We start from the raw sequence: 14,298 nt of genomic DNA, 5'->3' as shown, positions 1-14,298 counted from the left end.
AATTACTTAGGGCCTCACTATGTTGCTGAGTCTGGCTTTGAACTCACAATCCTCCTGCGTCAGCCTCTCAAGCCACTGGGATTACAGGGGTGCAGCACCACACCTGGCTAGGGATGGAGTTTAAACTCAGGTGCTTCACCAGATCCCAATGCTGTCAAGGCTTAGGCCTGAGTCTTCATCACAGATGTGGGCTCGGGGGCCCTCTGAACATGGGCTTTGAAGTGGTTGCTTCGCCTTGACTGGTTCTCCATAGGTGACCATGGGAGTCTACTTGTACCTCCGTCTCATTTGTCCATGTCTCTCTCTCCCCTTCCCTGAAGGAATCAGTCACAATAGTGCTTTCTACCAGAGTCCCATCTGAACCAAGTCTCACCTGCTCCTCAGTGTAAAATAAAGACAGCAGTCCACAGTGTAGAGAACTCCTCAGGGCTTCATAAATGAGGAACGGAACGTGTATTAAGTCCCTAGAGGAACCTCTGGCACATAGGTGCTCATGATTGCTATGAGCAGTAATTATGCACCACAAAGTCTCTGAACAGCCATATGGCACCCAGCAAAGAGCAGCACACACTCAGAGGTCACATTTCTTCCCAATTACCCCTGTCAAGCATGACCATAACACAAGTGATAGATGTAATTTTAGAAACTAGTGCCCATCACTTTGAATGACACAGTTTAACCCAGTCTCTGCCATAGTTTGGATTGGAGTGTCCCATGGAAGGCATGGGCACCAGCTGTGGTGCTGCAGGGAGATGGTGGAGCCCTCTGGAGGCTGTGGGGGGAATGAGTCTTCGAGCTGCCCTGGAGAGGCAGGTGGGGAGCCCTGCACACTCTCTGCTTCCCAGATGGCAGCAGGGGAGACTTGACCTCTCTGTGCATTCCCTCCATCATGTCTGTCCTACCACAGGCACAGATGGTTGAGGCCAACGGACCATGGGCTGGGACCTCTGAAGCCATGACTCCGTCTTCTCTTCTCATGCGTAAGGAGGTTGTCTTGGGTGTGGTGTCACAGTGACAGAAAGTGACACTGACCAACACAGGATCTAAAACACGATCATGTCAACATGAAGTATGAGTGAGACTGTAGGTTTCATATCAGGTGTTTAAAATTCACTTATGTAATTATTCATTTTGGTCACAAAGCTTTCACTGGAAATAATTCATATTTAAAAATCATGAAGTTTGTTATGGGAAAAAGAGATTCCTGTACATAGGTTGTTTCAAACAGCCTTAAAATATTCCAGTAAGTGAAACTGAGTCAGGGATCAGGTTCTCCATCTCTCAGCGATCAGCTGTGGAGTTCATAAGGCCTGCTGGTCACATGCTGAAGTACATGCAGACAAGTGTCTAGTGGTGCCTAGGCACGAGTCTAGATCCCTCTCAGTTTGCTTGGTGCTACCTTCTAAAGTTCTCTTCACACATAATATATTTACTTATGGAGACCCTGTGATGTTTCAATAACATGTTTTATAAAGATCACTCAAAGGTATTTAGCATTTCCACCATTTTATGGATCAGTTATTTGCATTGGGAGCATTCAGAATTCTCTACTTAAGAACCACTTCTGCAGTAGGACTTCTGCTGCCCGCCTGGTGTTCTCCAGACGTGGGCCTGGACACACGTGGTCCTCTGTCAATTCTCCTGTCCTGTTGGCTTGCTTTCTTTTGTGAAGGCTCTGAAAGTTTCACTTCCCTACGTTAGTTTCCTCCTCCTGCAGCCTGGGATAGGAACATGTTTGAAGCCCATTTGCCTCTGTTCACATGAGGTCTTCATCCATGCCTACTGGAATACCGCCCACGGCCGAGGGGTCCATCTCCACAGAGACACAGCTATGGCCAGGACTGTAGGTCTAATTAGCAACAGATGGAGTTTTCCAAAGAGACAGTTACTGTGTCTGACCAGATTCCAAAAGGAAATTCTTCACCCAGTCATGAATGTGTGTGTTTGTATGTGTGTGTTTGTGTGTGTCTGTGTGCTTGAGCACTAACACACAATATCAAGGTGCACGTGAAGCAGACGGGACCTGGCATGACTACAGGTAGGATTGTAGCTTGGATCTGGAATGTCCCTAAAGGCCCCTGTGCTGCAGTCTGGGTCCCCAGCTGCTGGTGCTCTTCATGCTAGAAACTTTGAAAGGTGGGACTTAATTAGGTGAGGCTGGTCACAGGTCACTTTACTGATTCCCCCTTGAGAGTTTTGTCATCATCCAATGCCCTCCATTCCCAGATGTGCATGTTTTCCATATTTCAATTCAGCATTTCTGTAAAAGGGATTTAATTAAAAATTGATGGGTTCATTGAATACAAAAAATTTCAGAGAAAGATAAGTTTATGATGGTATAAAATAAACTGACCCGGGGTCAAATGTCTACTAAAGGTCAAGCTTTTGAAGACTCTGAATTGTGAACGACACCATAAAGTCCTCATGGGGGGCCTCATAGGCCAGTGTTCCTGCTGTAGCTTGATTTCTACAAGATACTTAACTTATTTTCTGTCAATATATATACAAGTCTCACTACAAAAAAAATTTTTTAATTACTTTTGTCTATTACATACAAGGCTTCATAGACTGGAAATGGGAAACTAAGTACTTTATAGCCAGAATCAGGCTGGACTGGGAAATTTTGGTAGAGTATAAACAAATAGAAGATTTCCTGAGGTGGGTCATAGGAGAAAGTTTCAGAGATGCAGTGCTGAGCATCCAGTCTGAAAGGTGTGTCCACTCAACAGCAGGGGTGTTTACTACAGCCCTGTGTTGTGATATAGGCAACCGAGCACACTGCCTGCCTTCTGCATGCTGAGCGCTATAGTCACCTCCCCTTGGCTGTGAGGACCAACAGAAGGGGTGGATGTAAAGCCTGCACACAGTGAAGGTGGTCAACAAGCAGGGCTTCCATCTTCAGGAAGGAGGCCGTGAGCAGACTGGAGAGGGAGATGAACTCTTCCCTGGTGTGAGAGTTCCTTCCCTGATAATATGAAATGGTTTTGGAGTAATATTTCCCACTGATAATTGCAGGTTGCACCTGTAGGGTTCTGGAAGTGTTACATGACCTGGAAAGTCTGGAGAAGGTGGGATTTATAACAACATTAGAAGCCATGCCAGATGTTACTTTCATAAATTACAGAATATTATTACCACAATATCAGGAATTTGCACATTAGATACAAATTTTGGTTAAGAGAAAAGTGCCTGCATCCAAAAATATAATTTACATGCAAAGAAACACAGATGTGACGGAATCATATGCTTAAATCTGTAATGATATAAAGTACATCAAACAGACTGTATAATGGTATACACCTGTAATCCCAGGTATTCAGAAGTTCAAGGCCAGCCTGGGAAAATTAGTAAAACTCTGTCTCAAAATAAAAATAAAAAGGATTGGAGATGTAGCTCAGGAATAGAGTGCTCCTTAGTTCAATCTCTAGTACCTTAAATATATCAAGCATCTATTGGAGCAAAAAGTGAAACTTGTGATAGAATTAACTACCTTGTTTTGAACTGCAAAATTGTTAAGGTCATGATTTTAAGTTTAAATGATTTTCACCAAATAGTGCAAATCAGAAGGGCTATATAGTCAAGTCGAATCCCTAAACAGAGGCAAGGAAAACTCTGAAATTATAAATCATTAGCTAAATAAAGTGAAACCCAGGAAACGTGGAAGTGTTGAAGAGATAAGAACTTCAGAAAGCTCACGGAACTTAGGAACAAGAATCAAAATCAAGAGTGTAGTAGGAAACCTTTGCAATTTCCATAACAGTAAGATATAAAGTGAAGGGGGGTAAGAAAAAGCTTACTGTCTACTAAAACATACACCCTGAAGTTGTTGCTAAAAGGCTGTGCAGCATTTCAATCTCTAAGTAGAAATTTAAACACTTCAGTAGATGCAGAACAACAAAACCCTGAAACTCTGGGTGCCAGCTTCGACTTAGTCCTGTTCCCATTGCCGACTGCTTCTAACCCTCCTGAGGAATTTGCCCAGAGCTGACCGGATGTCCTTGTTCCTCAGGCAGTAGATGAGGGGGTTCAAGGCTGGAGGTACAGTGGAGTAGAACACAGACACCAGCAGGTCTACAACGGGGGGCCCATCAGCCGCTGGCTTTAAATAGGCAATTGCACCTGTTCCCAGAAATGCGCTCACGACAATGAGGTGAGGCACGCAGGTGGAAAAGGCTTTGGACTGGCTCTGCCTGGATGGGATCTTTAACACCGTGGACAAAATATGCACATAGGAGACCACAATGCACACTAAACACGAGAAGGCATAGCAGACCCCGACGGCCACGCTGGCCTCGATGGTGGCGTGCTCTGCAGAGCAGGTGAGCTTCAGCAGGGCAGGCACGTCACAGAAGAACTGGTGTACCCTATTAGAACCACAGAACTCCAGAGAGAATGTCCCAGCAGAGTACAAGACTCCCAAGGCCCCCCCATTGATCCATGACAGGGCCATCAGCTGGACACAGAACACGCTGCTCATGACAGCCTCATAGTGCAGAGGGCGGCAGATGGCCACATAGCGGTCGTAGGACATGGCTGTGAGGATGCCAATCTCCGACCCAGCCAACAGGACCACCAAGAAGAGCTGCAGCACACACCCCAGGAAGGAGATGGAGTCTGAGAGCGTGAAGGAGTTTAGGATGGACTTGGGCATGGTAGCAGAAATGAGACACAGGTCCAAGAAAGACAAATGCCTAAGGAAAAAGTACATTGGGGTGTGGAGACGGCGGTCAACAAGCGTGAGCAGCAGGATAACCACATTCTCCAGCGCAGCCATGAGGTAGATCATCAAGAAAAGTGCAGCCTGCAGCCACAGCATCCGGCCTTCAGCCAGCCTCAGGAGCAGGAACTCCACCACCAGCGACCGGTTCTTCATAACTTGAGTCAGGAGCCAGGGTTAAGAAAAAAGTAGGTAAAGCAACACATCAGCTAGAACGTCACTTGCTCCTTAATTTCTGAGAAGAGTAGAGGTGAGCATAGTGAGGGAGAAAGCTTTAAAATGCCAAGGCATTTGCATTTCTACTGGACCCATGTGTCAGATAACAAAAACCTGCAATATACCTGGACTCAAGTTGATTGCAAAAAAACATAAGAATTACAGATTCTTCCCTGATAACACGAAATGATTTTGGGGTAATTTTTCCCACTGATAATTGCAGGTTTGGCTACATAATTATAATTGTAACAGAGTAATAACTTTTTATATAAATAACATCCTACTTGTTTAAATTTTTGTGTGGTTGAGAAGTCTTGAATAACACTTCTGCTTCTTGTGCACTGCAATCTTTTAAATAGTTGCTAATTTGACCTAAATCAAGACCAGCAGTTGGCTGAAGCTGTTGGTTTCAAGCAGGATCCTAAAGAAATGTTGGGGTAGGGTGTGGCCCAGTGGTGGAGCACTTGGCCAGCATGTGCAAGGCCCTGGTTCAATCACCAGCACCACAAAAGTAAAAGAGGAAATGAGAGTAGTGAGGAAGGAAGGAGGGAGGGGAGGAGGAGGAAGGAAAACAGGAAGGAGGGAGGGAAGAAGGAAGGAGGAAAGAAAGACAGGAAGGTCTTTCTATAGTTGGCCATTTCATATCTTGAGAAATGTAGCAGCCAATTCAGTAGAAACTTGACATCGAGAAAGAGGAAGAGTAAAATAAAAATAAACTAAAAAAGGAAATATTCATTATTATTAAGTGATGCTGTTGTTTATTGTTCACTTTTTTCTTTGAAGGACACTGAGAAATTAAATTTAAAAATTCCTAGACTCAAACAAGAATAGTGCTACAACATACCTGAGCCTCTGGGACACTCCGAGGGTGGTTCTTAGAGGAAAGCTTACAGCGTTAAGTGTCTGTGTTAAAAACAGCAAGATCCCAAGTAAGCAACCTGAAGCTGCACATCAAGGCCCAGAAAAGCAGGAACAAACTAGTTCCAAACATGCAGAAGACAGGAAAAGATCATCACAGCCCAAATTAATGGAACTGAGAATAAAATGTGGGGATTGGCATCAAAACAGACAGGAAGACCAATGGAATAGAATAGAAGGCACAGGGACAAACCCACATAGATACCACCACATGACACTCACCAAAGGTCCCCAAAGCATAATGTGGACAAAGGACAGTAGGGCTGGGAAAACTGGATACCCCATGAGCAAGAATGAAACTCGATCCCTGCCTCTCACCCTGCATGAAAATCAACTTAAAGCGAAGCTGCTTGAGACAAACTGAGACCCAATGCTCCAACACGTTGGCACAGCACCAGCTTTCTCAACACAACCCCTGAGCTAAGGAAACAAAACCAGGAACCGGGGAGTAACGCCGACCTTGATTCCTCCCCCTATACTTTCGTTACATAGTGTAATTCTTTGGCAAAAGTGCTATTTTAGTGTCTATTTTGCTTCTTTAATGTGGATATTAGCATAGTTAAAAAAAATTAGAAAGCCATACAAATTATTTTGAAAAAAAACTGGTTTTCAAAAACACAGTGACATTTTTCATGACAACAGCAACTCCTAAGACTAAGCCAGGTGATAGTCATAACATTCTAGGCCTGACGTGATTAGCACCAGGACCAGCACGTGTTAGACATGTTCTCTGCACTCAGTAGAGCAGCACACATGCTGCTACCAGGACCAGGGGCCTCTACCAGAGGCCACTCACACATCCAGGGTAGGGAGGCCTGTACCTGTTCTTGCCCCTGGATCGTCCTTTGCCCAGAGCCCTGGATTCTGCTTTAGCATTGCCTCAGGGACATGTTTTCTCAAAGTCAGAGGCTGCTCCCATGCACCCTGATGCCAGAGAAGTGGACTTTGCCCTCCAGGCTCCTGGTTTGGACTCCTCCCACCCAAGGCTTCCCCAGCCTTGTCCTGCTCCTGGGCCTTCTGACAGGTGCCTGTCCCCAACACTGCTTTTCACCCCAGATAGACAGCTTCAGCCGAGCTGCTGTTCAGAACGGGGTTCCTAACTGCTGTCCTGCTTGGCCTGGTCTGTGTTGGCAAGGCTCGTCCAGCTGAGCTGAGGGACATGCTCTCCTAGTTCTCCAGGATGGCAGGGCAGTCTCCATGGAGGAGGCCGACCCAGGATGCTTCTCTGTCCCTAGCCTCTGTTCTTCCTCTCCACCTGGAGATTCAGCTCAGAGTCTCACTTTTTTTTTTTTTTTTTTTTTTTTTGGCAGCAGGAGGGTGTGGGTAACCAGGAATTGAACTTAGGGACACTCTACCACTGAGCCACAGCCTTATTTTGTATTTTATTTAGAGACAGAGTCTCACGGAGTTGCTTAATGCCTTGCTTTTCCTGAGGCAGGCTTTGAACTCGTGATCCTCCTGCCTCAGCTTCCTGAGTCTCTGGGATTACAGGCATGTGTCCGTCTTCTCTGTTCTTTCTCTGGCTTCTGCACCCACCAAAGCCAGTGTGGTCACTCCTCACCTTAGACAAGTGTGCAATCTGAGCAGCCGGTTTCACTCCCAGCCAAGAATAAAACCCCTGCTTTCACAATAAAACAAAATGAACATTTTAAGTAAGAAATTCTGTAGTGTAATATTAGGATGTTATTTGGAATAGTAACATTTTAAAAACCAAAAAAGTTAATAATTCTATTTCCACTATGCAAAAAAAATGCTTTGAAGTTGTTTTGTTTTAACAAATTAGGGTGTTGGTGAGGATTAGTCATACTTTGATGTTAAAAACGTGCACATAACAAAATGAGCCACAAAGCACTCAACAGTGTGGGGCTTTCTCTCACTCCCTTGGACGTACCTGGACTTCCAGCAGGTTGCTACAAGATGTCTTTCTCTCGTGTGTTCTTGTTCTGGTGCTGGGATCACACCCAGGGCTTCGCAAGCTACATCCCCAGCCCCCAGGCCCTCTGCTCAAATGCTCTTGGTTCACATTTGTTTTCATGGATAATGAATCAATAGGAGAAAACTAAATAGGCTGGTGGAGGAAAGAGCAATTGGTAAAATTGGGCATCAAATTTATTTTATTTTTAGTGAAAACCAGATGAGAATAATGTAAATCAAAGAGTGAGAAAGTAAACTGAAATGTCATGGGGCTCTTGTTTGATTGGTGTAGAACCAGGGATTGAGCCCAGGGTGCTCTATCACTGAGCCAGGGTCTTGCTAAGTTACCAGGCTGAACTCAGACTTGCCATCCTCCTGCCTTAGCCTCCAGAGCAGCTGGGATGACATGGCACCTGGCTCATATGAGGTGCTTTTAAGGAGCTAGAAGGTGAGTAGCTGTGTTGTAACAGCAACCAAGACACTCAGAACTACAGACAATACTACCCCACACCCGAACACACACACAGGCACAGCGCACATACATGCATGCATGCACACCTGTGCACACACATATACACATGCACACACACAAGCACACTCAAGCACACATGCATGCACACCTGTGAACACACATGCACACAAGCACACACATGTACATAAGCACACATATGTACACACAAGTATGCACAGAAGCACATGCACATATGCACACACACATACACACATGCACACAAACATGCACACATGTGCACACAAAGCATGCACACAGGTGCACACAGGTACACATGCACACACTTTTCCACACTGCTTTCCAGAAGGTGTGCTCTGAAAATCAGCCTAGGCTTTCATAGTCTTCATATCAAGAGAAACAAGTCCTTTCAGTTTCAATAGTAATGACATTGCTTACTTAAATTCTCCAAGAATGCATTTCTCTTCCAACCTTAAAGTTGAAAGACCCATCCGCAAAGGAAACCTCCAGCTACCTTGCACACTCAGGTGTGCTTGCTGCGGGAAGGCAGCACTGGCCCCAGTGCAGGCAGCAGTGGGGAGCCTGACTCAGGTTGCAGCTCAACCCCACACTCTCCTCTCTCCTCTGGCGAATGCCAAGCTTGGAGCAGCTCTGAGGGCAGGTTCCCAGCCAGCCAGCTTCCCTCATGTCACCTCCCTGGGCTTCCAGTGTCCAGAGCTAGAAGCAAAGCCTCTGGAGTCTTCCCACACCACATTTGGCTTCAAAGGCAAATCTCCACCCTGGAGGGCTACACCCTGGAGGGCAAATCTCCACCCTGGAGCTCACTTTGATTGCTTGAACCACACTCTTCATGGCCATGTAGGAAGTGAGCGCTGGAAAGCCTGCTGAAGCCTCTGTGGGCTCTGCTTCACAGAGGACATGGCACAGCAAGGCTGTGCCCCACTGTGCCAAGACACTCATGGGACCAGAGAAGCTCCACGCGATGGGGCAAACGTGCAGCTGTCCCATCCAGCCCTACAGAACTGGGGCACGGAACATCCCTGTGTCTCCGAGGGTCTGCTGCGCCCACAGAGCTGGGGTAGGGCCAGGTACAGACATCTCGCTACTGTTCATATACAACATTAAAGTAAACTCCCACTCTGGGCAGGAAGAGCAGGAGAGGGACAGACAGGATGGAGGAGAGAAGTGAGGGCGGAGGACTGGAGGGTAGCGGTTGCTCCCCTGGAGCCTGTGCTTCCTAGAAACGCTTCCAGAGCCCAGAAGTGTCCACCATAACTTCCCATGGGAGAGCGGAGCCCTGCGAAAAGTCCCACCCTCCCCTCCGCCACTCAACTCACTGTGGCCCTGAGGCTGTCCTCCACATGCAAAGTGTGGTCCCACTGTCAGGCTCCCAGTTCTGGGGCAGGAGAACTGTGCTTAGTGGCCTTGGTCTCGGGCACTTGTCCAGGAGGGTCAGGTCTTTAAAGCCATAGAGAGCAGGCCTGTGTGACTGCCCGGGCTGCTCCCCGAGGTGCTCCTGGCTGCGCTGAGATCAGTGCTCACACCCCAAGCCCAGGAGGCCAGGCCTTCACCACCCCCAGACTGAGCCCAGCCCACTGCCCTCTCCTCTAGCCTGCAGAGGGGAGCTCCCTCTGGGTCTCATTAGGGTAGCTCTTAGTAGTTCCTTACCTATTTGCTGTGTGTAGGTGACAATCATGTCCTAAGACACCCATTAGCTTCTAAAGCATGTAACAACTAATTTATATCTGTATGCCCACTTTCTTCCCATTGGCTGCCCTAACGAAGCTCAGTTCTTGTGGAGAGGGACACTGACCCACAGTCCTTGGAGGTGGGGTCTGTCGTGTGGGCTGTGTTAAGTCCCACAGCCACTGAGCTTCTCTTTTCCTCTCTCCCTTCATGCACATCAGCTTTGTCCTTCCTCATGTCTGAGTAATACTCCATTGTGTAGATGTGCCACATTTCCTCACGCATCCATCTGTGGATGGCACCTGGGCTGACGCTGTAACTTGGCTGGGATGAATTGTGCGGCTATGACCACCAAGTGCCTGTGGAGCTGACTTTAGTTCTTTTGGATAAACAACAAGGAGTGGTACAGCGGGGTCAGCAGATGTCTCCATTTCCAGTTTTCTGAGGGACCTCCGTACTTCTTTTCAGAGCATTCGTACTCATTTTCAGTCCTGCCAACAAGGTGGGAACTTACCTTTCCCCACGTCCTCAGCAACATTTATTATTATATGTATTCCTAATAATTGCCATTCTAACTAGAGTGAGATGGAATCTCAAAGTATTTTTAAAGTTGGAAATGGACACACAGAATCTTTATTTATTTTTATGTGGTGCTGAGGATGGATTCCAGTACCTACACACACTTTACACTAGCCCCAGCCCCGGCCCTCAACATACTTTTGATCTGCATTTCCTGGTGGCTAGGGATGGTGAACATGTTTCATGTATTTGTTGGCCATTTGTATTTCTTCTTTCAAGAAGTGTCTTTTTAGGTCTTTGCCCAGGTATTAATTCGATTGTTTGGTTTTGGTGGAGGTTATTGCTGCTGTTGTTTTTGGTGGGGTTTTTTTTTTGTTTTCCTTTCTAAGTTGTGGATATTAATACTCTGTTAGAGGAGCAGCTGGCAAAGATCTTCTTTCCAATCTCTTCATGCCCTTAATTGGGTAAAGAAATTTGTGGTATAGATACTCAGCCCCAAAGAAGAATAAAGTTCTGGCATTTGATAGTAAAGGATGGAGCTGGAGAGCATCGTGCTGAGTGAAAGAAGCCAGACCCAGAAAGTCAAGGGTGGAATGTTTTCTATTATATGCAGAAGCTGGATAAAAATAGGAGAATAAGGGAATGGGGAAATCTCTTGAAAATAAAAGGAGATCAGGGAGCACAGGGGGAAAACCGTGACTTCCACCTTTATATATACCTATAAAGCATGCATTAAAAAATGACTACAGACAGAAGGATGTCCGGTAGACAGAGGAAGGGCAGGGACGGGGGAGGGTCAGGGAAGGTACTGGGGCTGCAATGGGATAAATTATATTTACTGTTGCATGATTGCATCACAGGACTCCCAATATCATGTATAAATCACTAAAAAAAACCCCATAAAATTCCTAAATTTTTTAGTCAGAACTCCAAAAGAATTCAAAGATATGTTGGCATAAGAAATGGCTTAAACAAACCCTAAAAGCAAAAGCCTGGGAGGAAAATATTGGTAAGTGTGACCAAGTAAGAGTTGGACTTGTTTTTAACAACAAATACATGATGTTGAAAGATAGTCTCAGACAATATTTCAACAATGTGTAACCATCAGTTTGTAGGATTCATAGATAACATAAAATAATTTAAAAACACAAATGAATTGATAATAAAGCACATACATGTGCAATTTAGAGAAAATACCCAGAAGGCAAAGAAACATTAAAATTTGATCAAATTCAGGAATGAAAAAGAAGACCCACAGTAAAGTCCAAATTAGACACTCCACTATAGTTATTAGAAAACGTTTTCAAGTTCTAGCAATACTAAGTGCCACCAACATTGTGGGCAAAGACAGGGACTGACTTGGGTCCTTGTGGATTCCAGAGAGCAAGTGCACTCTTAGATCATGGGGTCCATGCTCCTGCAGGATACTGGGTGTGGGGCAGCCAGGCCTGGGGCTGTAAGACAGACCATGATGACTCCTAGGTTGAACCCAGAACTTACAGGGTTATGGAGAGCGCAGGAATAGCAACCTCCAGCTGTGCACCATGAGGCATCACTGCAGGTAGTAATTGTACTCCTGGAACAATCTGCACCAACAAGGAATCTGGCAGTAGAGAAAACTCCCATTTCCCATTCTTGACACCACTGATTCTTGTGAACTGGAGTTTGACAAATTCATGAAATGTTGGTGCTCCTAGACATGCCACCCATCTGGCGCAGTTTAATATGGGGAGGGGGGCTCTGTGCTCTGAGCCAACTGCCCCATAATTTTTATAAAAAGAAATTGCTTCCTAACAAGGATAGTTTAATTCTTATCCCACCAATAGTGTTTTGTAACATGAAGTTCTAATTTTCTTTTCACTGTTGAACAATCAACTCTATTTCAGTCATAGGAGGTCCCAACACCATGAAACTGAAAGATTTAATAAAAATACAATGAGGACACTATAGTTGGTGCTTTGGGACAATATCTGGGCATGAAATATTACTAATTTGTCTGTTAGTTCAAACTTCCTGTCTGATTTATTTTAGTGGACAGAGCCCAGGGCCTCACCCATGTCAAGCCCAGACCCCACCTTTGATTTGGAGATATGCTTAGGTTTCCTTTAGTCTTCAATTTGTATTATTCATTCTAAAAACAAACAAAACAAAACAAAAACACTACTCTCTGCTTTTCAGATTTTATGAATGATTAACATATAAAGCCAGAGAAATACCCTTTTTCTTCTTTGGTAACTTTGTCATTTAGATTTCTCTCTCAAGTGACTGGAAAGGTTCTGAAGCCTGGATCTGAGAAGATTTAGTAGAAGGCCATGTCTTGGTGAACTGACCCCAAGTACCCCAGACGGAGCCTCCTCCCACAGGGCTCCCCACACCTAATTACTCAACAGCAAAGCATTTCCATGTGAGGCTCTGAATTCTCAGGAGGCGGAGAAAACACAAGATAGCAGGAGGCAGATTGGCTGTAAGGGGACGCGGCAGGATAGGACCAAAGGAACAAGGAACAGCCTGAGAGGTCTGAGGACCAAGGAAGATCCCACCAAAGCATTCCGCATACCAGGAAAAGCACCCATGGAATAATAAGAGGCTGGGAGGAAAGAGGGTGATCTAAGTCAGGAGGGAGGGGAGAGGGTGGTCGAAGTCGGGGAGAAAACCATGGATGGGAAGAGCAGGGACAGGTGAGTGTGGAGTGGCTCTGTGTGGGAAGGCACTACATGCCACAGGGTCTTGGGAGGGCCACTGTCTGCACACTCCACACAACTCCACTCCGCAAGCTGAGCTCTGTGGCCATCCTCCAGGGGCCTCCTGTCTGCCTGCAACAGAAACAACCTGAGTGCAGTCATTTTTAATGACACATTGCTTTGTGTATGAGAACAGTTATTATCTTTATTCATTGAAACTTTCTGGGTATTTAAATTACATATCATATCTAGTCAGTAAATCATCATGCATTTTTTATAAAATGAATAACCCTGGTAATTAATTTTAAAAATAAAATGAAACTTTACTCAAAAGTAATAATCAAACAATGTTCTTTCTCTGATTTTTAAAAACTCTTCAAACATGTGCCAAGAACATCTTAGAATTAGTTCAAAACCCATTCAACTATAGAGCAATAGACAGGTAGTTTTTTAGAGATGACGTAATCACAGCTTCAAACGAATCTTCCTATGTTAAAAGCTGTGCTCTGCCGTGGGACCCCAGGGCTGGTGAGCACCACTCCACCTTGGGCAGGTTCTTTACACCTGTGCTTGTTCCTCGTCTATAAGAGTCTGTGCTGTGTCCCAGAGTCCTCAGGATTCAGACCCAAAGCTGGAAATCTGAGGGCTTCTGGGCAACCACCAGGTGCCTAGAGGACAAGGGGACATGATCTGAGTGAGGGTGGTGAACAGGAGGACATGGCTGGGCACTTGTTCTCTGTGCAGCATCTCTTCCCTCTGGGAGTAAGGCAGGTACCTGCCACCTGGGGTTACCAGAGGAGGGGGAGGAAGAGGAGGACAGGGGAGGATGGAAAAGGTCTGTGCCTCTGCCTGTGCTCGGGTGCCTAGTTCATCTGCACCCCGAGGCCCATGCTTGGGGCATGGGTACCGAGCCCTATCTCTGCCACAGGTTGGCCTAAGTTTACAGTCCAGGGGCTCCTGGGCTCCTGTTTCCCAGGAGAACAGAACTTGTGCGCTCAGTGCTGGAACTGCAAGCGGTTGTTACTTTTGCAGACTAACTTTTCCTGTGAATGACACAGGCGCTGAAATGTGTTAGCTTTGGGAAATTAGGGAAAGATATTATTTAGCACATTTTGCTAAAGAGTATCTTTTCTCTGTATTTCTTCTTGTCTGAGTCACCCTTGATATATAGATCAATT

The 14,298-nt window shown here is 45.7% G+C and overlaps 1 protein-coding gene and 1 pseudogene across 1 annotated transcript; both read right to left on the bottom strand.

The window, feature by feature from the left end:
* Nucleotides 1-14,298, bottom strand: part of LOC143639848 (E3 ubiquitin-protein ligase TRIM58-like) — a 305,237-nt pseudogene that overhangs the window by 118,982 nt on the left and 171,957 nt on the right.
* LOC143400119 (olfactory receptor 14K1-like) lies at nucleotides 3,929-4,873 on the bottom strand. Its single transcript, XM_076857420.2, has one exon. It carries the CDS (start codon nucleotides 4,871-4,873, stop codon nucleotides 3,929-3,931), a length of 945 nt encoding a protein of 314 aa, XP_076713535.2.

This window comes from Callospermophilus lateralis, assembly GCF_048772815.1.
Source record: "Callospermophilus lateralis isolate mCalLat2 chromosome 5 unlocalized genomic scaffold, mCalLat2.hap1 SUPER_5_unloc_2, whole genome shotgun sequence".
NCBI lineage: Eukaryota > Metazoa > Chordata > Mammalia > Rodentia > Sciuridae > Callospermophilus > Callospermophilus lateralis.
Note: the sequence above shows the minus strand (reverse complement) of the source record. Positions and strands in the feature narration are given on the sequence as shown.

Bases quoted from the DNA above. Each gene is read 5' to 3' on its own strand.
- LOC143400119 (XM_076857420.2), bottom strand. From the start codon at position 4,873: ATGAAGAACCGGTCGCTGGTGGTGGAGTTCCTGCTCCTGAGGCTGGCT.